The sequence below is a fragment of the Oncorhynchus clarkii genome, chromosome 19 (assembly GCF_045791955.1).
Source record: "Oncorhynchus clarkii lewisi isolate Uvic-CL-2024 chromosome 19, UVic_Ocla_1.0, whole genome shotgun sequence".
Classification (NCBI taxonomy): Eukaryota; Metazoa; Chordata; class Actinopteri; order Salmoniformes; family Salmonidae; genus Oncorhynchus; species Oncorhynchus clarkii.
Genome location: NC_092165.1, coordinates 26,895,945 through 26,923,258, shown reverse-complemented (window position 1 = coordinate 26,923,258; position 27,314 = coordinate 26,895,945). Strand labels below are relative to the sequence as shown.

The window sequence follows — 27,314 nt, the reverse complement described above, 5'->3', positions numbered from 1 at the left end:
GGTCACATGACACTCCTTACAGTAAAGCAGTAAAAGCCCAATATGGCAGAAGCGGTCGGTCTTGCGCGGTAACTAAAGCAACATTTCAACTAACACACTGTCATATTCAACACTAATCAGCACAAGACCGCAGCGATGAGGGAGAGACAGAAGAAAAAGAAGGGGAGGACATGGGCAGAAGCTGCTAAAACGGTATTTACTGTCGTTCTATTCAACGTTTGTTGTGCTTGTTTTCCCTTCGCTCCCACTTGTACAACTGTTTATGAGTTCATGACCCGCTGGTGCAGACGAAATTTTGCGTCTACAACGCAAGGCCTGCTTGTCGGCTAGCTAAGCACTGGAAGTCCATCAAGATTGGCTTGACAGTCTTGTGGGTGCATTTACAGAAAATGGCTATATCAGTGTCTCCATGTAGTTTGCTTTAGTTGCTGAAGTTGTAGATAGGAAATTGACAGAATTATTGTTTCGACCGCAGACACGCAGACATGTCTGTTGCTTTAAAGTAAACACGAAGTGTTGCGCGAGCGTACAGCTAGCCAGTTAGCAAGCTATGCTAACTCAAATTCAGTTTGACAGCTTTTTCTGATCTGACAAAATACATTGAAACATGGCCGTTGTCAAGTTTCTAGCTCTCCAGCTAGTTCTAATCGCCCTATGTCGATGGACATTAGCTATAACGCTAGGTAATGACCAATGAACGACAGCTAACGTTAGCATGGTAGTAGTAGTCAACTTGCTAGCTAGCTACAAATAGCTACCTAGTAGTTACATCGGTAGTGTTTATAAACTATTTATAAAGTTGTTTTAGCTACCTGGTCACTGTATTGGCCATTCGTTTTTTAACATGCTTAGCTGCCTATGGCTACATGTATTAGCAGATCATTGCTGTTACTAGTTTTGAATAGCTATGTTAGTGTGTATGTAGCTAATTAAAACTAGTAACAGCAATAACATAGCTAGCCAGTTAGCTAACAGTCGTTAGTTGACAGCTGACAGTTCGCCTACTATTCATATGAAAACCTTTGTGACATCAAAGATTTGTATAACTAAATCAAGATAGACCACAGTCTGTCAATGGGAACAAATTAGTCATATTGGGCAGAACAAGCAAGGAGGTGGGCAGAGCCAAGCACAAGTTAGCGAGATCCTATTTGCCTGTTTTAGCAATCATCTGCATATGTCCGTTAGGGAACGCCTACTCTGTGAAGTGCGCGTGTCCAATAACTCAATTCGCCTTTGCACTCCTAAACATCGCGATTTTTAAAAACTTTGGCAAAGGGTCTACAAAACTTAGTCCACTCGGTTAAAAACATATTTTAGTTTGGGGAACTGAAAACTGTATTGAGACCAAATCTTTCGTCATGAGATAATTTGAAGAATTTCGGCCAAAATCCATCTCCTTCTATCTTCTCCCACTGCTGGCCACTGAGCTTCCTCTCATTACCATATTTGGTAGTGAGTGGAAACGCCAAGAGGATGCTTCACATTTATACTTCCAGTGAAATATCTGTCTCATTGTTCTGTCTGTGGTGACGTCATCATGGCTATAATTTAGGCTAGCTACATCAGCTATGATTGTGGTGATCTTGCTCAGGCTTTCTCTTCTTACACATACACAAAGGAAGTGAATCATGCTTTGGTGAGGTCATTGAGGTCTGTCTTATTTCCAGCAAGTCACATATTCTCTTGACAATGGGTAAAAGCATGCACTAAATCATTGTTGACAGACTCATTCCCAGAGGTTGACTTCATGTCTTAACAAACCACACTACTAATGAATGTGCTAAAAACCGTATGCGCAGGAGTGCTGATCTAGAATCAGGTCCTCCCTGTCTATGTCATTTTATTAATTGTGATCTAAAAGGCTAAACTAATCGTAAATCAGTACTCCTTCTCTAAGAGCTCAGTTGAAGCTTACTCAATTGACATGTTCATTTCATACAACTAGGTCCTAATTCCATACCACTAGGCCCAACTATATAAGTGTGGGTTGATAATGTGTAGTAACACCATAAGCAATGTGAATACTAGTATAGGACAGGTTGACATATGTTATTGTCTTTAGGCTAGAGGTTGTTTTACACTCTCAAGTGGTTTTAGGTATATATTACACATTATTACACTGCAATCCATTGACTGATTTTGTGCTTTATTCTTTCAGGTATTAGAAAAGTACCCCAACACACCTATGAGCCACAAAGAGATCCTACAGGTGATCCAGAGGGAGAGACTGAAAGAGATTAGGTAAATAAACAGTCTCATATGTCGTCTGTTTGTTTTCAAAGAAAAGGTCCTTTTAAAGATCCCCTTTTAAGGTTCCTTTAGGTCGCTCTTCACAGTTTTGACTTCATTTTTGATACACAAGGTCAGCACACTAGGCCTAGTTTTGTTTATGAATAGCACCATTTCATTTCTTCTTGTTTGATTGATTGCTCATGTCCTTTCCCTTTTTCTTTTCTTCTTCTTGGTGGTAATTATTACATTCAGATAATTCTAATGATTTTGTTTCTTGTTTCATTTTTTTCACTCTTGTCATCCAGAAGGTAAGACAAAGCAAGTTTTGCCCCTCCCTCCCTTAACTCACTAAAATGTTGTTTGTTTTTCCTATTGCATGTTAACAACTTGTACTTGTTACAACATGTTATTAGCAACTTGTACTTGTAACAAGAAGTTACAACATGTTATTAGCAACTTGTACTTGTAACAAGAAGTTACAACATGTTATTAGCAACTTGTACTTGTAACAAGAAGTTACAACATGTTATTAGCAACTTGTACTTGTAACAAGAAGTTACAACATGTTATTAACAACTTGTTCTTGCATGTCAGGTATTTTTATTTCAGGCAGCACAGTCTAATTATTTCAGCTGAAGCTCTGAATACAGTACACTGGCGCCTGATTCACACTATATTGCCTAACCCGGGCCAGGCTGAGGTGTACTGGGTTGGCCAGCGTGCCCTGGCTACACATCCTCAATAGTTGCTGAAACTATGCTGGAAAGAACAATGTCAAAAGGAAATGTCAGAGCCAGTACAGTACAGTTCAAGTAGGCTCTGTAGTGGCCAGTCAGCTGTCTGCTTCATTGGATGTAACTGGCTGTGATTTCCTCTTCCCCTGTTATCTAGTGGTACTTCCCCGCTGGCCTGTCTCAATGCTATGCTCCACACCAACTCTCGTGGTGAAGAAGGGATCTTCTACAAAGTTCCTGGACGAATGGGGGTCTACACACTGAAGGTTAGTTTAACATTTCTATAAATCTAAAGCATGAAACCAATAAGCGCCGACATATCTCTATGTGGGATTGACATGACATTTTTTTACTAATAGGCAGCGCCACAGTGTCAATAATTATGAGCTGTTAAAAGTATTTATGATGACACCGCTTCTCATTGGAAGGAGAATGAAAAGTAGAGCAACGTTATGACTCAATTGGAAATTCACATGAATCATTATTAATTGCTCTGAATGTTAGGAGTCATTCAAGGCAGTCCGTGTTATGGGGGTGTGTATATAAAATCTTATTGTGGTGTGTATATTATAGAATGTGTACACTGAGTGGACAAAACATTAAGAACACCTTCCTAAAATTGAGTTGCCCCCCCCTTTTGCCCTCAGTACAGCCTCAATTCGTTGGGGCATGGACTCTACAAGGTGTCATATTGACTCCAATGCTTCCCACAGTTGTTTCTAGTTGGCTGGATGTTCTTTGGGTGGTGGACCATTCTTGATACACATGGGAAACTGTTGAGCTTGAAAAACCCAGCAGCGTTGCAGTTCTTCACACAAACCGGTGCACCGGTTAAAGGCACTTAAATATATAATACACTGAATGGCACACATACACAATCTATGTCTCAATGCTTAAAAATCCTTCTTTAACCTGTCTCTTCCCCTTCGTCTACACTGATGAATGTTTTGTACACTCAGTGTATGTTGTGTGTTTGTATATAATGTGTTGTGTTTATATAATTTGTGTATAACGTATATGTATGTTGTGTGTCTGTGAGTAGAAGGACATTGGGGACGTGGTGAAGGAGCTGTCTGAGGAGGGATCCGAGGAGGACGATAGTGATAATTTGTCTGATTCCCAGAGCACAGAGAACAACAATTATACTAACAACCAGGAGGGCATGAGGGGACAGTGGAGGAGGAGAGGTATGATACTACTTCACAATATATTTATAACATCACTGTCTTTTTGATAAGGAAATAGGGACGACCAGAGTTAGAATACTGTATATTTCGCTATATACACTGCTCAAAAAAATTAAGGGAACACTTAAACAACACAATGTAACTCCAAGTCAATCACACTTCTGTGAAATCAAACTGTTCACTTAGGAAGCAACACTGATTGACAATAAATGTCACATGCTGTTGTGCAAATGGAATAGACAACAGGTGGAAATTATAGGCATTTAGCAAGGCACCCCCAATAAAGGAGTGGTTCTGCAGGTGGGGACCACAGACCACTTCTCAGTTCCTATGCTTCCTGGCTGATGTTTTGGTCACTTTTGAATGCTGGCGGTGCTTTCACTCTAGTGGTAGCATGAGACGGAGTCTACAACCCACACAAGTGGCTCAGGTAGTGCAGCTTATCCAGGATGGCACATCAATGCGAGATGTGGTAAGAAGGTTTGCTGTGTCTGTCAGCGTAATGTCCAGAGCATGGAGGCGCTACCAGGAGACAGGCCAGTACATCAGGAGACGTGGAGGAGGCCGTAGGAGGGCAACAACCCAGCAGCAGGACCGCTACCTCTGCCTTTGTGCAAGGAGGAGCACTGCCAGAGCCCTGCAAAATGACCTCCAGCAGGCCACAAATGTGCATGTGTCTGCTCAAACGGTCAGAAACAGACTCCATGAGGGTGGTATGAGGGTCCAACGTCCACAGGTGGGGGTTGTGCTTACAGCCCAACACCGTGCAGGACGTTTGGCATTTTCCAGAGAACACCAAGATTGGCAAATTCGCCACTGGCGCCCTGTGCTCTTCACAGATGAAAGCAGGTTCACACTGAGCACATGTGACAGACGTGACAGTCTGGAGACGCCATGGAGAACGTTCTGCTGCCTGCAACATCCTCCAGCATGACCGGTTTGGCGGTGGGTCAGTCATGGTGTGGGGTGGCATTTCTTTGGGGGGCCGCACAGCCCTCCATGTGCTCGCCAGAGGTAGCCTGACTGCCATTCGGTACCGAGATGAGATCCTCAGACTCCTTGTGAGACCATATGCTGGTGTGGTTGGCCCTGGGTTCCTCCTACTGCAAGACAATGCTAGACCTCATGTGGCTGGAGTGTGTCAGCAGTTCCTGCAAGAGGAAGACATTGATGCTATGGACTGGTCCGCCCGTTCCCCAGACCTGAATCCAATTGAGCACATCTGGGACATGTCTCGCTCCATCCACCAACGCCACATTGCACCACAGACTGTCCAGGAGTTGGCAGATGCTTTAGTCCAGGTCTGGGAGGAGATCCCTCAGGAGACCATCCGCCACCTCATCAGGAGCATGCCCAGGCGTTGTAGGGAGGTCATACAGGCACGTGGAGGCCACACACACTACTGAGCCTCATTTTGACTTGTTTTAAGGACATTACATCAAAGTTGGATCAGCCTGTAGTGTGGTTTTCCACTTTGATTTTGAGTGTGACTCCAAATCCAGACCTCCATGGGTTGATAAATTTGATTTCTATTGATAATTTTTGTGTGATTTTGTTGTCAGCACATTCAACTATGTAAAGAAAAAAGTATTTAATAAGAATATTTCATTCATTCAGCTCTAGGATGTGTTATTTTAGTGTTCCCTTTATTTTTTTGAGCAGTGTATTTATTAGCTTCACCTTTTTCCATGATGATTAGGCTATTATTCCAATACTTGAAATTGACTGAAATACAGTGCAGTGCAAATACAGTCTGAAAGTATTCAGACCCCTCGACTTTTTCCACATTTTGTTACGTTACAGCCTTATTCTGAAATGGATAACATTGTTTTTTTCCCCTCATCAATCTACACACAAAACCCATAATGACAAAGCAAGAACAGTTTTTTGTTGTTGAATTTTTGCCAATTTATTACAAATAAAAAATAAAAATATTACACTTTACTCAGTACTTTGTTGAAGCATCTTTGCCAGTGATTACAGCCTCAGGTCTTCTTGGGTAAGATGCTATACCCAAGATGATGCTTGGTGGTTCCAAACTTCTTCCATTTAAGAATGATGGAGGCCACTGTGTTCTTGGGGACCTTCAATCCTTCAGAAATGTTTCGGTATCCTTCCCCAGATCTGTGCATCGAGACAATCCTGTCTCGGAGCACTACGGACAATTCCTTGGGCCTCATGGCCTGTTTTTTTGCTCTGACATGCACTGTCAACTGTGGGACCTTATATAGACAGGTATGTGCCTTTCCAAATCATGTGAAATCAATAGAATTTACCACAGGTGGACTCCAATGGAGTTGTAGAAACATCTCAAGGATGATCAATGGGGAAACAGGTTGCACCTGAGATCAATTTCAAGTCTCATAGCAATGGGTCTGAATACTTATGTAAATAAAGTATTTCTGTTTTTAGCAAACATTTACAAAAAACTATTTTTGCTTTGTCGATATGGGGTATTATGTGTAGATTGATGAGTAAAACAATGCATTTCATACATTTTAGAATACGGCTGTAATGTAACAAAATGTGGAAAATGTCAAGGGGTCTGAATGCTTTCCGAAGGCACCGTAGGTGCTGATACTCATTTCGGTGCCGACCATTACTCTCTATATTTAGGTGCCTGTCCCGCTCAAGTTATTGTGGTGTTTCCATTTTCAGTATTGAGTGTGCAGCTGTACATTTTGTGATTAATACTAGACATCAGACTGTTGCCCATCGTAGTGACACTTTAGAACGAGATGAAGTTTAGGCCATTTTTGTTATTCTCTCTGCCCCTTAAACATTTTAAGCAACGGTTACAACAGGAAATTCTTTTTTTGTCTGAGTCAGATCTGTGACCACTTCCTCATATACACATATGAACAAGTTAAGGAACCGTTGAAGTAAAGTAACAGCATATCTTCTGAGCACGGGGATATATTATTTTCTTTTCTGTTTTCTATTTTTATTGTTCTTAATATCAATGCAAAAAGCTCCATCAAAGCAAATGCTATCAAAAGACCCCAAAAGACCCAAGTCCAAGGATAACAGCTACGGTGAGTGAGAAATAAAGATGTAAGCCTTGTTTTTAAAAAAACAGGAAATAACCATTACAAAAGTTGTTTTACATAAACTTGCTACTAACAGTTTTTTTTTCTGGCGGTTGGAAAGTCGAGGAGTCTTCGATAAAAAAAATGAAATGCAATGCACATCCAGGCAACTTTTTGTGTATGTTTTCAGCAATCTTTTAGATGCAACGTAGATTTGTATCGTGTCTGACTGCAAAACAAAACGTCATCTTAAAGATGAACTGAAACACTCAATCAGCATTCAACTTGTGTATTTATGTAAATGTTATCAGTGTTTTGGATGTCAACATTGGCAGTTGTTGTTAAGCGTATTAATGTGTTATTGACTGTGTCTTAAGTTGTGCTGTGTTTCCTTCCCAGTGCCCTCTACGCTGCCATCTGATCCGTCGTCTCCTCAGCCACGTTGTTCATCTCCCTCTGTCCCCAGTAGCAAGCTCATCTCTCCCTCACAGAAACACAGCAAGAAGGCTCTCAAACAGGTGGGCTGATTCTCTATCGGTCTTTTTTTCACTGGTTAATAGAGACCAGTTCTCTCTTTTCTCAACAAGACTAATCTGGGTAAATAAAAGTTCAATAAAGTACTGCTGCTGACCTGGTGCCTCATAACCTGCCTGACAGTGTCTCAGTGATGTGCCCTCAGTCTTTTCTACAAGTACCTGGAGTAGCCAGCCAAAAGAAAAATTAGCTAGGCAGGCCTTCCCAACGTAATTATTTTTGTTGGCCCGAATTACCTATATTTTGATGGCCTCTGGTACATTCTAATGCCTTGATTCCATCCAAAATACACAACTAAATTATGGAATTCTTCAATCTCCCAGATTGGAAAAAGTTGTTGTTATTGGACATGACTTTACAATTTACATCACTAAGAATGTATGAATTCAGTGTATTGTTAGTTATGTTGGATATTGTCTAGGCCTCGGCTCCTATGATCAGCACGATCTCCTAAGTAAAATAACATTAAACCTTTTTAACATTTAACCTGTCTTCTCTTGATCAAAGTTTTATTTACAGTTTTACTGCAATATCTGCCACAATGTTTGTTCTTTAAATTATGTATTTTCTTTTAACAGAAAAATTGTCCACTGCACACATTATCTTGAAAAACAAATGAAAAGTGGCTGCTATGTGCAACACCCAAAAGAAAATAAATGAATGTGCCAGAAAATAATGATATGGCTAAGTGGATTTTGACATATCTGTACCACTTATTTTACATTACACGAGAAGTCCAAATTCAGGGCTCTATGCTGAGATTTTTAACCAAAAAAGTGTTAAACAAATCAAAATATATTTGACATTTTAGATTCTTCGAAGTAGCCACCCTTTGCCTTGATGACAGCTTTGCACACTCTTGGCATTATCTCAACCAGCTTCACCTGGAATACTTTTCCAACAGTCTTGAAGGAGTTCCCAAATATGCTGAGTTGGCTGCTTTTCCTTTACTCTGCGGTCCAACTCATCCCAAACCATCTCAATTGGGTTGAGGTTGGATGATTGTGGAGGCCAGGTCATCTGATGCAGCACTCCATCACTCTCCTTCTTGGTCAAATAGCCCTTTGACATCCTGGAGGTGTGTTAGGTCATTGTCCTGTTGAAAAACAAATTATATTCCCACTAAGCGCAAACCTGCAATGCTGGTTAAGTGTGCCTTGAATTCTAAATAAATCACAGACAGTATCACCAGCAAAGCACCATCACACCTCCTCCTCCATGCTTCATAGTGGGAACAACACACGCGGAGATCATCCGTTCACCTACTTTGTGTCTCACAAAGACACGGCGGTTGGAACCAAAAATTTCAAATTTGGACAGATTTCCACCGGTCTAAGCAAGTCTCTTCTTCTTATTGATGTCCTTTAGTAGTGGTTTCTTTGCAGCAATTCAACCATGAAGGCCTGATTCACGCAGTTTCCTCTGAACAGTTGATGTTGAGATGTGTCTGTTACTTGAACTCTGAAGCGTTCATTTGGACTGCAATTTCTGAAGCTGGTAACTCTAATGAACTTATCCTCTGCAGCAGAGGTAACTCTGGGTTTTCCTTTCCTGTGGCAGTCCTCATGAGAGCCAGTTTCATCATAGCTCTTGATGGTTTTTGTGACTGCACTTGAAGAAACGTTCTTGACATTTTCCACATTGACTGACCTTCATGTCTTAAAGTAATGATGGACGCATCCACAGGAACACACACACGTGACCACCCACACCCGTCAATTTAAAACATTACCATTTTATCTCCTGTTAGGGCCTATAAATATTTCAGAATATAATGTCCGTAATTTTTGTAATAATAATTGTTTCAAAAATAGTCATTTGGTTTCATATTCTAGGAGTTATAATTTTCATAGTAGAGATTTCATGAATTGTCTCTTTCCAATTGCTTATTTGTGGTGCCAGTGGATTAGGTCAATTTCTAGTAATCTAGTAAGTGCTGTTATCAGAATTCTGAAGAGGTACTTATCGCATGAGGGGTTCTCCCCAGGAGTATGTGTTCGGGATTTAGATAAAGTTAGCTTTCAAATGTATCATGCAATACTTTGGGCCAGAATTGATTGAGGACTGGGCAGGCGTATGGGTTTGGTTAGCCCTGCTCTCCCCACGGTTACCCAGCAACTTGGTGTGATGTGCCGTTTGTACTTTGATTGTATTATACTAGTTGAAAAATCTTCACTAAGTATCCATGAGTATTTCCTCTAGAGTAGTGTTGATTGTCTTGGATGTGTTTCTAGATACTGTAGATCAGGTCTGTTTGGATGCATTTTGTTTTCTTTGTCCAGACCTTTTATGGTGTTATTTATAAAGGTATTTTTTATCTTCCTAGTGAGTGTATTGATTGTCTTCATAAATATAGTTGAACTTATTGTTTTTTCTATTTGTTGGATTTGCATCTGTCTCCATTTACCTGTTGTTGCTGGGTTCATCCATACAATAATTGATTTGAGTTGGGCGGCCTAGTCAACTAAAGAAGGCCAGTTTTATTGCTTCTTTAATCAATCTTTTAAACAGTTTTAGCTGTCCTAAAATAATTGCAAAAGGGTTTTCTAATGATCAATTCATCTTTTTAAAATTATAAACTTGGATTAGCTAACACAACGTGCCATTGGAACACAGGAGGGATGGTTGCTGATAATGGGCCTCTGTACGCCTATGTAGATATTCCATAAAAAATTCAGCCGTTTCTAGCTACAATAGTCATTTACAACATTAACAATGTCTACGCTGTATTTCTGATCAGTTTGATGTTATCTTAATGGACAAAAAAAAAGGCTTTTCTTTAAAAAAACAAGGACATTTCTAAGTGACCCCAAACTTTTGAACGGTAGTGTATATCCTAAATCGTTCTTACTTCAATGGTTCTTTGTGTGATTAGCTACCAGCGATGAAACCAATCGGCAGAAATGCTATGAAAATAGCTACAGCAGCATTTATATGTTGCTATAAATCAAAACCTGCACGTTCTTATACTTTACTTTTTCAGTTCGCACTAACATCTGTTTTAGGCGCATATGGTCACTCTATAGAGCCCTGAAATTCACTCAGAGACTGCAACCAACCACAGAGCACACAAATCACACTGCCCACAGGTACCTGGATGAGATATTAAACTGTCAAACCAGCAGTGTTTCCCTGTCAACGCTCACTTTGTGACTGACAGGTGCCTGTCCTTTCAATAGATCGCTAGAAGATGCATATCTTTCATTTTAGTGGAAGAGGGCTCGGCTGAATTTGTTTCTGACTAACCAATTGAAAAGTAGCTTAGTTTAATTTAAGTAGCCGGCAATAAATGAGTCTGTAATCAACTGTTTAGCCGACAGCCGGCGCTAGTGGAAAACACTGCTTGCTCTCTATGCTAATAAACTGTAGCTCTAGTTGCTCTAATTTGGCTAAAGACACCAGTTTTGTAGAATAAATGCACACTTGACATTCACTGTGCTTGTTACATTTTAATAACTTCTTTGTTACAAAGAAAACAACACCTTGTGTAAGTTATTTTAAAAGACATGAGTGTGCATTGGGGAAAAAAATACCATTGGCTGAGTTGTATTAATTTCCTCACAATCCCACAACTCCACAGTGTATTACTAGCTTCCCATTGGTCTTCCTTATCCTGCATCACAAATGGCACCCTATTCCCTATATACAGTATTGCACTGCTTTTGACCAGAGCTCTATGCGGGCCCCGGTAAAAAAGTACTGCACTATATAGGGTAACTCTTTTGGGCTCCTGAGTGGCGTAGCGTTCTAAGGCACTGCATCTCAGTGCTACAGTCCTCGGGTTGAATCCAGGCTGCATCACATCCGGTCGTGATTGGGAGTCCCATAGGGTGGCGTCCAGGTTTGGCCGAAGTTGGCCGTCATCGTAAATAAGAATTTGTTCTTAACTGACTTGCCTAGTTGTATTCGGCGCATGTGACAAATAAAGTTTGATTTGATTAGTTAAATAAAGGTTCAATTTAGTAAGTCTAGCCAGCTATCTAAACTACCGGCTAGGGGGCCCCCATTGATTTTGGTAGTCAATCTCACTCAGATATCATATTAAAAACTGCAAACATTTCTCTCCACCCTAACAACAAATATTTTGTATCTTTCTGCCCCATGGCAAAATGTCAACAAACTTGCTGCAAAACTGCAACATTTTCTCTACGCCCAATGGCAAAAAGTAGAATAGCAGGAAATGAACTCTAAAAGGTATTTTCTTTCTCTCCACTGTCAAGAGGGGATGGCACTAAAATAGCATTGAATGAGCTGTATTCCGCCATAAGCAAACAAGAAAACGCTCATCCAGAGGTGGCGCTCCCAGTAGCCGGGGACTTTAATGCAGGGAAACTTAAATCAGTTTTACCAAATTTCTATCAGCATGTTAAATGTGCCACCAGAGGGAAAAGAACTCTGGACCACCTTTACTCCACACACAGAGATGCATAGAAAGCTCACTCTCGCCCTCCATTTGGCAAATCTGACCATAATTCCATCCTCCTGATTCCTGCCTACAAGCAAACATTAAAGCAGGAAGCACCAGTGACTAGATCAATAAAAAAGTGGTCAGATGAAGCAAATGCTAAGCTACGGGACTGTTTTGCTATCACAGACTGGAATATTTTCCCGGACTCCTCAAATGGCATTGAGGAGTACACCACATCTGTCATTGGCTTCATCAATAAGTGCATTGATGACATCGTCTCCACAGTGACCGTATGTACATATCCCAACCAGAAGCCATGTATGACGGGCAGCATCTGCACTAAGCTAAAGGCTAGAGCTGCCGCTTTCAAGGAGTGGGACTCTAACCTGGAAGCTTATAAGAATTCCCGCTATGCCCTCCGACGAACCATCAAACAGGCAAAGTGTCAATCCAGGACTAAGATTGAGTCGTACTACACCGGCTCTGACACTCGTCGGATGTGGCAGGGCTTGCAAACCATTACAGACTACAAAGGGAAGCATTGCCGAGAGCTGCCCAGTGACACGAGCCTAACGGCCGAGCTAAACTACTTCTATGCTCGCTTCGAGGCAAATAACACTGAAACATGCATGAGAGTACCAGCTGTACCCGAAGACTGTGTGATCACGCTCTCCGCAGCCGATGTGATTAAGACCTTTAGACAGGGCAACATTCATAAGGCCGCAGGGCCAGACGGATTACCAGGACGTGTACTGTGAGTATGCGCTGACCACTAGCAAGTGTCTTCACTGACATTTTCAACCTTTTTCAAAATTTCAAGAACTTTTAAAGTTTCTTCAAGTCCAGTTGCAAAAAAATCAAGCACTATGATGAAACTCAATATGCCACGTTGAGGGGGGAGTCTAAGACAGGAGCGGACATTCATCTTGGCACTGGTAAATAATCTCTTCCTTTCTTCATTCCTACTTTCCTTCCTTTTTTTCTCCCTCCCTATTCCTCTTTTCCTTCTCCTTCTTCTCTGTCCCATAGGCCCTGAAGCAGCAGAGGAACCAGCGGAGACAGGGGGGCATGTCCACCACCTCCAGCCCAAGGCTGCTCATCAAGAACGTGAAGGACATGGCTGACACCATTGCCACTAAGACCGGTAGGTGGCAGACATAGACGTACAGTATATGAGCTCCAAAGGTTTTGGCACAGTGAAGTTTTGATGTTGTTTTGGCTCTGTACTCTAGCACTTTGTATTTGAAATGCTGCAATGACTTCAAGGTTTAAGTGCAGACTGTCTGATTTCATTTGAGGGTATTTTCATCCATATCGGGTAAACCATTTAGAAATGACAGCACATATTGTCCCCCCATTTTAGGGGACCAAATGTATTGGGATAAATTCACTTATGTGTAATAAAGTAGTATTTGGTCCCATATTCATAGCACGCAAGGACCACATCAAGCTTTTGTTTTGGTTGTGTTTCAGATTATTTTGTGCACAATAGAAATGAATGGTAAATAACGTATTGCGTTATTTTGGAGTTACTTTTATTGTAAATAAGAATATAAATATGTTTCTAAACACTTCTACATTAATGTGGATGCTAACGTGACTATGGATAGTCCTGACTGAATCGTCATAATGATGAGTGAGAAAGTTAGACATGCTACCCTCTCACCATTACAATAACAGGGGAGGTTAGCATTTTTGGGAGGGTATGATATTTATGACTCGAACATTCTCACGCATCATTATTCAAGATTAATTTAGGATGATCTGTAATCATGGTAGCATACACATTAATGTAGAAGTGTTTGGAAACATATTATATTCTTGTTGACAATAACATTTTGCGACTGTGTACAAAAGGTGCCATAATTTCAATATGGATGAAAATAGCCTCAAATTAAAGCTGACAGTCTGCACTTTAACCTCACATAGTCATAGTATTGTTTCAAATCCAAAGTGCTGGAGTTCAGAGCCAAAACAACAACAAATGTCTGTGTCCCAATACTTTTGGAGCTCACTGTAACTACAGTGCATTCGGAAAGTATTCAGACCCCTTGACATTTTCCACTTTTTGTTACGTTACAGCCTTATTCTAAAATGGTTTAAATAAAGAAATTTCCTCATAAATCTACACACAATACCCCATAATGACAAAATAAAAAAGGAAATATCACATTTACATAAGTATTCAGACCCTTTGCTTTGAGACTCGAAATTGAGCTCCGGTGTATCCTGTTTCCATTGATCATCCTTGAGATGTTTTTACAACTTGATTGGAGTCCACCTGTGGTAAATTAAATTGATTGGACATGATCGAGGCACAGATCTGGGGAAGGGTACCGAAAATGTCTGCAGCATTGGTCCTCAAGAACGCAGTGGCCTCCATCATTCTTAAATGGAGGATGTTTGGAACCACCAAGACTCTTCCTAGATCTGGCCGCCAAACTGAGCAAGGGGGGAGAAGGGCATAGGTCAGGGATGTGACTGAGAACCCGATGGTCACTCTGACAGAGCTCCAGAGTTCCTCTGTGGAGATGGGGAACCTCCCAGAAGGACAACCATCTCTGCAGCACTCCACCAATCAGGCCTTTATAGTAGAGTGGCCAGACGGAAGCCACTCCTCAGTAAAAGGCACATGACAGCCCGCTTGGAGTTTTCCTAAAGGACTCTCAGACCATGAGAAACAAGATTTTCTAGTCGGATGAAACCAAGATTGAACTCTTTGGCCTGAATGCCAAGCTTCACATCTGAAGGAAACCTGGCACCATCCCTATGGTGAACCATGGGTGTGGCAGCATTATGCTATTGGGATGTTTTTATGTGGCAGGGACTGGGAGACTAGTCAGGATTGAGGCAAAGATGAACGGAGCAAAGTACAGAGAGATCCTTGATGAAAACCTGCTCCAGATTACTCAGGACCTCAGACTGGGGAGAAGGTTCACCTCCCAACAGGACAATGACCCTAAGCACACAGCCAAGACAACGCAGGAGTGGCTTCGGGACAAGTCTCTGAATGTCATTGAGTGGCCCAGCCAGAGCCTGGACTTGAACCTGATCGAACATCTCTGGAGAGACCTGAAAATTGCAAAAATGTCTAGTCATTACGGGGTATTGTGTGTAGATTGATGAGGGAAAAAATTGATTTCATACATTTTAGAATAAGGATGTAATGTAACAATATGTGAAAGAAGTTGCATTCTTATCCAGTTTTGCCTTGTACCTCAGTTAGCCTTTCCTGCTTCCACAATGGAAATAAGTTGTGTCTTATGCTAATTTTTATTTTACCCAGTGTATCAACTTGTGTGGCTGAATTGTGTTTAAATCAAATCATGCTCCTCTCTGTCCATCCAAACAGACTCCTGTCCTGCTTCTGGTACCAGGAAGATGTCTCAGAGGTCCAGTCGACTCAGTGCACGTAAGTACTAGATATTTCAGGTATTTCAGACATTCCAGAATGCAGATGATAGAATGTGCATTCCATATACCGCAGCAGCGTGATCGCCCATTCAAATACTGCCTCGGCGAGATCGTGTTACTTCCGTGACCTACATTATAGTCATTTAGCTGACGCAGACTTATAGGAGCAATTAGGGTTAAGTGCCATGCTTAAGGGCACATCGGACAATTTTTTTCACCCTGTCGGCTCCAGGATTCAATCCAGCGACCTTTCATTCACTTGCCCAATGCTCCCAACCGCTAGGCTACCTGCCGCCTCTGTAGTAGACTCATCCAGCTTGTCTTTGTAATTTAGATATAGTAGGCTAATACTGCACATACCAGTCTCTGTTGGCCTGGTCCCAGATTTGTTTGTGCTGTCTTGCCAACTCCCATAATCATTGACATGCCAAACATAACAACAACCATAGGAGTTGGCTACAGCACAAACAAACCTTTTTAGTTCTTTTGTATGATTTACAGTGGATTTATCTTCTCTTGTGCTGTGTGTTTTTTTAATATTTTTTTTATCCAGGGCAACTGAAGCGTACCAAGTGTGCAGAGATAGATGTTGAGACACCAGACTCTATCCTGGTTAACACCAACCTGCGTGCCCTGATCAACAAACACACCTTTTCTGTCCTGCCCACAGAGTGCCAACAGAAGCTACTCACACTACTGCCTGAGGTCGACCAACAGGTACTAGACACCATAAGGTCTCTAGCGCCAAAGAGGTTTAAAACCAAGAGACTCAACTTGCGATTCATTTCTGTAATCATCCACAAGATATTTGCAGGAAATAATCGCATGGGCAGTCTCTCATCTCTCTTTATGTACCGATGATGATAATGACAATGATGATGCTATTGATAAGCAGATGGTGATGACAATAATGCTGATAGTGATTATCATGATGATTTTGATAGTGATAATGATGGTGCAGTTTATGATGATGTACACAAGTTATCTCTGTCTGTATCTTTAGGCCTGTATGGATGGTCTGTTAAAGGTCACCAGTTCTGCCTTGAACAATGAGTTTTTCACATCAGCAGCTCAGTCCTGGAAGGAACGACTGGCAGAAGGTAAGTGCTTCTAGCCTGGTCCCGGATCTGTTTGTGCCGTCTTGCTAATTGTCAATAGCATGATAATGACCATTGGCAAGACTGCATAAACAGATCTTGGACCAGGCTACTGTGATTCTGCTTCAAAATATAGCTTTTTATTAAACATCATTTGTCATATTCCCAGTAACAAGGTTTTTTAAATGTCTCATAAACCTTTTTTTTTTAAATGTTATATTTTCCAAACCACGAAGGTGAGTTCACTCCTGAGTTGCAGCTGAGAATGCGTCAGGAGATTGAGAAGGAGAAGAAGGTGGAGTATTGGAAGGAAAGTTTCTTTGAGAGCTACTATGGTGAAAAGTAAGTCATTTTTCAGGGCTGGAATCTGTAAAATACATTGTAGTTATTGTTATGTCATTCAAGCTTTTTTTTTACCTGCAAGCCTCTGTTTGCATATCCCTCAGATTTATCCTTTCTTTATAGTTGGCTGACTTCTCTCTCGCGCTTTCTCTCTCGATTTCTCTCTTTCTCTCTCTCTCTCTCTCTCGCTCATGCTTTCTCTCTCTCTCTCCCTTCCTCTCTTCCTATCCAGCTCTGGACTCAGCTTAGAGGAATCCAAAGAGCTGCTTGAGTCTGGTCTCAGTCTGGAGCTCTCAGCCACCAAACCCCAGTTGTCTCCTCCAACACAGCCAAGTCCTGCTGGCCAAGCACTGCAAGATCCCAAGGTCCCTGAGAACAGCTGCCATACTCGTTCGTCAGAGAGGAGGCTCCGATCATCATCACTGCCTATAAACCCTATATCTAAACCCATAGAACCTCCATCTAAACCCATAGAACCTCCATCTAAACCCATAGAACCTCCATCTAAACCCATAGAGCTTTCCAAGCCAAGACCGGAACCAGAGCCTGTTCACGATGAACCAGTACCAGTCCCACCCATTGTCCCACCAGTTATATTACCGAAAAATGTACAGAAGACACTGGAGGTTGAGTACCCCAGACACAGGACTCGTAGCAGAGGTTTATCCCTGCCTATAATGGCAGTGGAGGCACCTGTTGTGCAGAGGCAGGATGTGGTGGACTCAACCTTAATGGTTACTCCACTTGGGGAGAAGCAGATGGAGGAAGAGGAACAGAAGCTGAAAGAAGCTCAGCCGGAGACCCCCCAGTCCCCTGAGATCCCACAGTCCCCTGCCCTGGAGAGTCCTCCAGAGGTCTGCTCCCAGACGAAGCTCAGATCATCACTGCCGTCCGACCTTTCAAAGCCAGAGCCTCTGGGCTTGGACGAGCACAGTGGGGAGAGGAGGGAAGATGTTGCACCAGAGAGAGGCGCCTCGGTGTCAGTCACCCCCGTATCCACCCCCGTATCCACCCCTCTATCCACCCCCGTATCCACTCCTCTATCCACCCCTCTATCTACTCCCGTATCCACCCCTCTATCTACTCCTGTATCCACCCCTGTATCTACCCCCATATCCACCACCCCATCCCCAGAGCCGTTGAAAAGGAAGTCCTCATCCAGTGAACAGGAAGTAGAGCTGACTCCAGAGAAGAGGGCCCGCATCACTCCACCGACAGTATCTGTGGTAACCTCTCCAGCAGCCACCATAACAACAGCTCAGAGAGTGCCTCCGCTTAAGGTAAATAAAGTAATTTTTTAAACAATGAAATATTGTAAATTGAAATGTATTTGTGGTGACTAAAAACATCAGGTACGAATACATACACCAGAAAGGCCCACACATGTTAAGCTTGCGTTCTTTCTTGTTCAATTTCCTTTTCAGATTCCTGTGTCACGAATCCTATCAGTCCCTGCATCTCCAACCCAGGTGTCCCCCAGGACCCCTGTCCCGCTCAGCCCTGGCCCCAGCCCCGGACGCACTGGTGCTCGCACTCTGGCTGACATCAAGGCTAAAGCCCAGCTAGCCCGGGCCCAGCGTGCAGCAGCAGCTGCTGCAGCCAGCTCCTCCTCTAAAGGTGCAGTACCAGGCCCAGGACCAGGAGGAGGCATTGTAGAGCATAGAGCTTCAGCCCAGACCCTCCACTCCAGGCCCCCCTGCTCCACCCAGTCTCAGTCAACCACCAGGCTGCCAGTAAGTAGCATCACTGGTCAATCTACCTGTCAATCACCTGATGCAGTCACCACACCAGCCCACTCCAGTTCGGTCCAATCATCAGGCTCCTCTGTGCCCTTTGACCTTAGCCTGTCTCAAAGAAGCTCCAACACCGGTAGAGCGTCTCTCACTTGTGACCAACAGAGAGGCTACTCCGATGGTCTGATGAACCCAGGTTCTCTGATGGGACCTCAACATGGGAACATTCAACATACGTCATACCCACCAGGTCCCCAGTCAACCTCTAGCTACACTTCATCTGTGTGTGGTGTGAAGAGCCAGTATGTATCTGGAAGCTCCATGGCAGCCAGGGCTAGCCACTTTATCCCAGCCAACAACCCTCTGGTCACATCTCTCCTCCAGGGGAAAGAGGTCCCTCTGGAACAGATCCTCCCCAAGCCTCTGGCCAAGGCCGATGTCCAGATGTCCCAGGCCAAAACCTCCCATGATGACAAAGGGACGATAAAGTCCCACAGCACTGTTGGAACAGCCAGTAGTGAGAATAAGAGCCAATACCTACACGCTGGTGGTGTGGAGGACAACAGTAGATCTGAACAGCAAGAATCCATAGGCCAGTCCACTTCCACCATACCTGGAACAAGAGCAGGTATGTTGGCAGAGCTCCAGCACCATCAAAGGGAAACACCTAACAAAGACATCCAGGAACAGATCCTTCAGGCTCTGATGCACAGGGCCACCCACCAGCACCAGAATCAGCCATTTGGGGTCTCAGGTGGAGCTCAGCCTGCCCAGTTCGGAGCTTGTAATCTGGGGCACCAGGAGTGTGGGGACCGTCCCCGGTTCTCCGCGGGGTTCCCTGGACGGAAGAGGATGTCCAGGCCTGCCATGTCAGGGCACTACCTCCTCAATGTCTCCACGTACGGACGAGGCTCAGAGAGCAGTAAACGCTTCCACCCATTGACCACCGTTAACACCTCACTGACCCCACTGGCCAATCTGAAGAGAGAGCACATCGGGGGGGAGAGGCTGGCTAACGAAGGGAAGGAGTCAGTGGAGAATAAGTCTCATTCTCATTCTAACCCTGCTGGAGTCAAGATGGAAGAGCAGGGCTTCTCAGTCACAAAAATGGATGAAGCTCTGGGCTTTCAACACTGCTCCAGAATAATGTCTGAGTCTCCATCAGTGGGGGGCTGTATACCAGAGCAGGAGGACAACAGCTCAGCCGGTACAGATAGAGACAGTGGCACTTCTGCAAGAGCCAAAGAAACCAAACCTTTCTCCCAATCACAATCACAGCACAGGAGGCACCCGGAACTCTGCAATACTAAACAGGGTGGTCATTCCGAGCAATATCGTTTATCTGTATCTCCCCACGTGGGGACCATGGACCCCACTCACCCCAGTACTCACCAGCGTCCGTCTGCCTTTCAAACTCAGAGACCTCCAATCGATAATCAGGAATCCGTTTTGGGTTCCTGCTACGGTGGCACCATCAGCATGTCTGTACCTCACGCTCTGAATCACAATGCTGCTGCTTCAGGCACCGCTTCTAGCTCCTCCCCCTCTGTGTCAGGTAGTGGTGGGGACAGCGGCAGTGGCACCGGCAGTGTCATGTCTTTCTCAGTGACCGTCACCACAATACCTGCCGGTCACCCGTTGGACCACAGCAGCCAGGGGGAGGGGTCTCCAGAGCAGGTGTTTATGGAGGGATCTGGTATAGAGGACGTTCAGTCTAAATGCTACTGCCGACTCAAGGCTATGATCATGTGTAAAGGGTGTGGGGCCTTCTGCCATGACGATTGCATTGGCCCTTCGAACCTCTGTGTCTCGTGTCTAGTGGTACGATAAAACTACTAATAATGTAGTGCTGAGCGAATAACTATTATTTTTCGTCGGTTCAATTATTTGAATTGCATTTCTGTTAGCTCTATGCAGTTTCTGTAGAGTTACATCAGATCAAGCCTGAAACTGTGTGATGTAGTAGGGAGTTGTAGTTCCTAACAGGACAATGTTCTACATAGTTTAACGCCGAAAACGTGCTAATAACTACGTACGGTCTGTGTGGAGCAAGACACGGGGAGGAGAGAGAGCGCGCGATCGAGAGAGATCGAAGGCAGTCGCTTCGCGAGCATGAAAATACATGATCTAAGTGTTTGATAGTTGGTATTTAGCGGTCATAAAAGTATGCCTTATTTACTTTGAAGAACTACTAAATAGTGATTTTTGTTGTACAGCATAGGCAGCAGCTCTATATGAGATGATGACTCGGAATGAAGTAAAAAAATATATTAAAAAATCATCAAATAAAACAAATATTTTATTAAAGTAATGTGAATAAATGATGGTTAATAAGTGATACGCAACAATGGCCAGTCATTACCATCATGTGACTTTTATTAATTGTTTTATTCTGTGTTACAGCATTCAACCCACATAATGTATAGTGCATTTAATGTTTAAAAAGATCATCAAAATTGAAAAATGGAATAATTTTTTTTACATAATGAACCAAAACCAAACCGACTTCAAAAATCACTAATCGCTCAGCACTACATAAATGTAGACATGATCTGTTTTAATTCTTTATTATTGCACCAAGGAACAAATCAGCATCAAGTCATCTACCATCATCAACAAGTAGCGGTTACGAGCAAGGTCAGTTCCATTTAAATTCTGGAAGTAAACTGATTCAAATGTTTCTATTTCAATTCCGAATCTAATTTGAAAAGAAAGACAAATTGGACTGTAAGTGTATTTCCTGAATTGACTGAATTGAAGTGGAATTGACCCTAACCCTGGTTACCAGGGTAAAATGCACAGTGGCCATACTCAACCCAGCACATGGTTTTCAGTGGGGTGGCAAATCATTTATACTGGACGACACAAGAGGTTGGTGGCTCCTTATTTGGAGAGGGCATGCTTAGCGAAACTAAGTGGAATGGTATCAAATACATCCATTTGCTCTGTTTCGGCCATTATTATGAGCTGTCCTCTTCTCCGCAACCTCCACTTTCAGCTATTCCATCTGAAAAAGAGTTTGTTTTGGACAATTCACCGATCAGTTCAAATCAAATCTTAACCTTTTAGACTTGAGACAAAAGTTGAATCTTGGCAATATTTTGCACTTGGACATGTTATTGTGCTATATTTTTGTAAAGATAGTTTAGATTTTAAAAAAGTAAGGAAAAAAATGAATGTTGCTATTTTTGTAGAACGTAATAACAATGTTATGTTAAAGACTGCCACTCTTCATTCAGGAGTTTAAGTTATGATGTTTTAAAAGGTGAAGAAGGGAGTTACATTCATATTCATCTACCCCTTGGGGTTTGTGTGTAGGTGGGGGAGTACAAATACTGATTTATATAGATTTTAAAGGTCGCAATCAATCATTTATATATATATATACAGTACTAAAAACAAAGTTACAGATCTGTCAAAAGAAAATAGATATTTCAAATTATTTAGATTATAAAACATTATTTCTACTAACGGGCGACTGACACTGAGACTGTATAGTACATGTTGTGTACAGCGTTTGTACTCTAACATGGTGATGAAAAGTAAAAAGCACTTCGCAAATAAATGAATAAATAGTGCCCTTCAAGGAGCAAGCTGAGTATAGTCTGATTCCAGATCTGTTTGTGTTGTTTTATGGCAATGACCATAGGAGCAATACACCACAAACAGATCTGGAACCAGGCTACAAACTTGAGGCCATTTCAGATCATCGTGTGAAGTTTACCGACTCCATGAACTCCTAAAACCTCGACTTGTAGATATTCTGTCTCATGACGCATTTGTTTTCATATATGTTTGTTTGTGTATAACAGAGTAACTATTAGCAGTGATGTACATTTAAAACACTCAGAGAAAGAAAAGAGAAAAATGAAGATTTCAGTTCTTGTATTATTCTTTTGCTTTGTAAATATTGGCTTTCGTTGAGCTAGATTTAGAAATTAATTTAGCTTTATGTTCCTTGCTTAAGCATATCCAAAATATATTGTTTTTTATTGCAAAAGAGTTTATATCTCTAAAAGAAACTACACAAAAATGTGTATTTTAACGCTAAATGCTGTGCTATCATGAAACCATTCAAAGTTGTATAGGCTCCAGGTACAGTATTCATGTTGAAGGGCGGTAGAGATACAATTTACTAGCTACATATAAAACAAAGGAACATCATATGGTATACATGGTGATTGCAATTCTAAAAGCAAAATGTATCAATCATATTTTTGAAATGATCTGACTAAAACTGAAGATAGTTGCTGTGTAACGGTATATTTTATAGAAATCATTTCCATGGTAAGATGCCAAAGTCACCTTATGAAAACAAAATGATCAGATCTCGTTTTTAAATGTCTGACTAGTTAAACAAAGTAATATATTTTAATATAAAAAAATCTATTTACAAATAATTTTGAAAAACAACAGGGTATTTACTAGAATGATACACATTACACCGGCCAGTTTTTTTTTAGGTACACCCATCTAGTACCGGGTCAGACCTACCCTTTGCCTCCAGAACAGCCTGAATTGTTCAGGGCATGGATTCTACAAGTCGGAAACGTTTCACAGGGATGTTGGTCCATGCTGACGTGATGGCGTCACGCAGTTGCTGCAGATTGGACTGCGGTACCCCACCGTCAACAGCCTGTACCGTTGACACCAGGCAGGATGGGAACACGGACTCATGTTGCTTACGGCAAATCCTGACTCTGCCATCAGCATGACGCAACAGGAACCAGGATTTGTCAGACCAGGCTATGTTTTTGCACTCCTCAATTATCCAGTGTTGGTGATCGCGTGCCCACTAGAGCCACTTCTTGTTTTTAGCTGATAGGAATGGAACCCGGTGTGGTCGTTTACTGCAATAGCAGTGAGTTGTGTGTTCCGAAATTCTGTTCTGCATACCCCTGTTGTTCTGCGCCTTTTATTCATATGTTTGTGGCCCGCCTGTTAGCTGGCACGGTTCTTGCTATTCTCCTTCGACCTCTCTCATCAATGAGCTGTTTTCACCCACAGGACTGTTTCAACATTCTCGGTAAACCCTAAACACTCTCGTGCGTGAAAAGCCCAGGAGGGTGTCCGTTTCTCAGATACTGGATCAGGTGTGCCTGGCACGACGATCATACCACACTCAAACGTTTCTTAGGTCACTAGTTTTGCCCATTCTAACGTTCAATCGAACAGTAACTGAATGCCTGTCTACCTGCTTTATATAGCAAACCACGGCCACGTGACTCACTGTCTGTAGGAGCGATCCATTTTCGTGAATGGGGTGGTATACCTAATTGACTGGCCGGTGAGTGTATATTGGCTGTCCCTTTTTCTTATGTTTTTGTGTGAAAGAGTGGACAGACCACAACATAACTTTTGTAGCAAAAAAAACATCCCCAAGTTTTCTGATTCTATATGACCCATGTATTTTTATGGAAATCTACATGTCCTTTTCCACTGAAGTCCTGCCTGGAATATTGTAACCATCTGAACTGTATGCTCTTGTAACAACTTTGTAATGCTAATAAGATATGGGGCATTGTTTTGTCTTACACATATTTTCAGCATTATGTGCTTATTTGGGGGAAAATGAATCCAATTTCATGGCACCATTTTGTAAGTAGTCTGTGGATTGGGTGTGTGTGTGTGTGTGTGTGTGTGTGTGTGTGTGTGTGTGTGTGTGTGTGTGTGTGTGTGTGTGTGTGTGTGTGTGTGTGTGTTTAAAAGTTAATTGACGTCTTTATTTACAGTCACAGGATTCTTTATCGTCTCAAAAAGTTCACAAAGTGTGCTTCCCCAATGGGCTCTGGTCAAAAGTAGTGCATTATATATGGAATTAGAGGGCCATTTGGAAGCAGCCAAATGGTTCATATATGGAGGGTGCATATCTTGTAAAGATGAGACCCAATATTTATGATTTGACCCCTATCATTGCAAACTTTGTTAATTAATTTGATCACCTATCAAATTGTATTAATTTTATTTTAAATAAATACATGTTTTAGTCTAATTTGGTTTCCCCAACATCTAGTATTGAGTATTAATTATATATTTTTTATGAATTTTGATGTTGTTCTATTAACTGACTTGTGTATATGTGGATTACAAAGAGAAAGTCGTTTTTACCCACATTTTGTAAAAAGGCAGCTGACATCTCGTAAAGTTTAAGAGAGCGTTGAATTATTGATTCAGTAGCCTACTCCACTTTGTCCTTTTCTCTCAAACCATGATTGACTTTTTTAACAAATCGATAGCTTAAATTCAGAGGGATATATTGATTAGATCCCATTTTTAAACCGAAGGACAAAAAGTGAAGGGTGAGGATAGACTTGGTTAGGAGGAAACGTTTCTTAAGTGTCATCCAATAATGGTTTGAAAATGTCTGTCTGTTTGTCTTGTGAAGGGTGTGTTCCCATCAGTCTGTCATTTTTGCTGTTTTTAGATTGGAAAGTCTCCATTTTAAAATGCAGGTGAATGTAATATAGTAATCAGCACTTGTAAACAAAGTGTATTTTATCAAACTATATATTATGAATAAATAACAATGCAAAAACATTTTGATTGGGTGTGACATTTGTATGTCAATTAAATGTATTTTATAAAGCCATTTTTACATCAACAGTAGTTGCAAAGTGATTTACAGATACCCGGCCTAAAGCAGAAGCACAGTGGCCAGGAAAAACTCACTTGAAAGAAGGGACCTAAGAAGAAACCTAGAGAGGAACCCCGCTTAAAGGGGTGGGCCATCCTCTTCTGGCAGTAAGGAATGTATGTATGTGAGTGACTACTCTACTCTAATACTAGTACAATGTACACTATAGGCCTACTATCAGTATCACATTACTTCACATTACTACACACCACATTACTAAGGCTTTTACACTCCACTAAGAGATACAATCACCAGTCAAATCAGATGCATGTCGTTTCCATATTATGCATGAGAAAAAAAATGCTAGTCTATTGCTTGGAATATTGCGGGAAACCTGCTGACCGTCGCATATCATATAAATACCGTGCACGTAAAATATCAACAAACGTGGGTCGTGACTCGTTAGTGGTTTTTACTGTGCGCGCCTCCAAGTGGCGCCTGCCGCTACGTTAGCCAGCATGCGCGCAAGCGCGTAGGGCCGTTTGTGATGAACGCGCAGCCTCATCTCTTTGCTTGCCTGCGCTTTGCTGTCCTCTGCTGTTCGGTCGTTGATGATGCTGAACGAGAGAGAGCGCGGCGCTCGTACATTTTTATGAGACACCACCGTCCACCGCAATTCTGAGTCGTAGGCTATAGAACAGGAAACGCACTGGAAATGTAACGATGGATAGATAATCTCGATCGTTTGGCATTGCTCGGACAGCAATAACGAACGACAGCGGACACACAGCGTGCGAAATTTGTCAAAGGTGAGACTGAGCGCAGTAATGATTCACGAAGGAAATATCCTGACTACTTATCCTCCTCATCTGATGCTGATGATGGTGCTATAAACGCAACCTGCGTGATTTTCCTACTGGTAAGGCTAATAGATGCATCATTCTAATTTAAATAGCCTATAGAATGCAGAAGTCACATCTAAATTAGGACACTACACATTTATGAAGGCAGATATTTAGGATAAATTATCACATAGCATCTCAATATGAATCTTCCTTTAAGATACATCGCACGCACAAATTAATATTGCGGAAACAAGGTAAATAGGGACTTAAAGCAGTAAATGGCCACGTCGGTCGAGCGGTTCCTTCAAGATCTGAGACGCATAAAGTAGTGTAAAGCTAAACGGTTCGTCACAGAGAGCGTTTGAGCAGCTACACAGAGACGGAAGTGGGTGATGTTTAGACATTCGAGCCCTAAAGCTGCCACTGCAGTGGCCTAGTCCTCCTTTTGACTCACGTAAAAGGATGTTGTCATTATTAGCTACCTACTCGACAAGGTGCGGTGAATACTGCACCTTTAATAATCGCCCTTTTAAACATTTAAATCACATTCAGACATCCAGTATAATTTTCCATAGCTTGAAGAATCACTAGGTTATTCGACGACATAATTTACACGTAGCTACTAGTTATTATATTAGTGTTTGTACCGGGATGCTCTTATAGAGGCTGATGCGCTAGAGTTCAGTAATTCCCAAAAGGAACCCGTGAAATGACATAATGCTTGGCAATAGGCCTACTATCATCCCTGTATTTGCATTTTGTTTATGTTGACCTTATTATTAAAAACGCCTATAGGCCTAATAATGCAGATTTAAATAGCTTCTTAGGCCTTTTGGCTTATGATGATTGGTGATCATAATCATCACCACTGCATATTTTACGTTTCTCTTTTACCCATATGATGCCTTGGTAGTCCATTCTTATTTACAGTAAACTGTAGTTTAAGCCAATATATCTGTAAATGGAATTGAATTGTATTTGATGAACGTGTACCTGCAGGCCCGTCACCAGGGAACTCCGAAGCTATTCATTATCCACCATATAATACCTAGAGTTCATTCGACATATTGACTTTTAATGTCTATAGGTCCAATGTAAATAGCCTTTCCATGGTTTATCAAACTATAATGTCAGCAACTCAGGACCAAATCTAGCATACTATGTTACTGCTGTCCACGAGAG

The 27,314-nt window shown here is 42.0% G+C and overlaps 2 protein-coding genes across 10 annotated transcripts in view; both read left to right on the top strand.

The window, feature by feature from the left end:
- Positions 1-4: 4 nt before the first annotated feature.
- On the top strand, positions 5-25,248 carry LOC139374990 (putative Polycomb group protein ASXL2). Of its 2 annotated transcripts, XM_071116311.1 has the most exons (13): positions 5-192; positions 2,162-2,244; positions 3,127-3,235; positions 4,012-4,156; positions 7,129-7,191; positions 7,585-7,703; positions 13,157-13,271; positions 15,480-15,539; positions 16,095-16,258; positions 16,545-16,641; positions 16,875-16,980; positions 17,213-18,260; positions 18,405-25,248. In XM_071116311.1, exons 1-13 carry the CDS (start codon positions 136-138, stop codon positions 20,541-20,543), a joined length of 4,305 nt encoding a protein of 1,434 aa, XP_070972412.1. In that variant the 5' UTR covers positions 5-135; the 3' UTR covers positions 20,544-25,248. The 2 variants fall into 2 exon arrangements, with proteins under 2 accessions (XP_070972412.1, XP_070972413.1); XM_071116312.1 differs by lacking the exon at positions 7,129-7,191 and having other exon boundaries at positions 19-192.
- A 715-nt stretch (positions 25,249-25,963) lies between these two features.
- Positions 25,964-27,314, top strand: part of LOC139374989 (dystrobrevin, beta b) — a 49,821-nt gene continuing 48,470 nt past the window's right edge. For 7 of the 8 annotated variants that reach the window (XM_071116306.1, XM_071116310.1, XM_071116308.1 and 4 more), the window contains exon 1: positions 25,964-26,206. The gene's annotated coding sequence lies outside the window, so the exon portion shown is untranslated. The remainder of the gene's footprint in view (positions 26,207-27,314) is intronic. The other variant, XM_071116303.1, reaches the window with a different exon arrangement.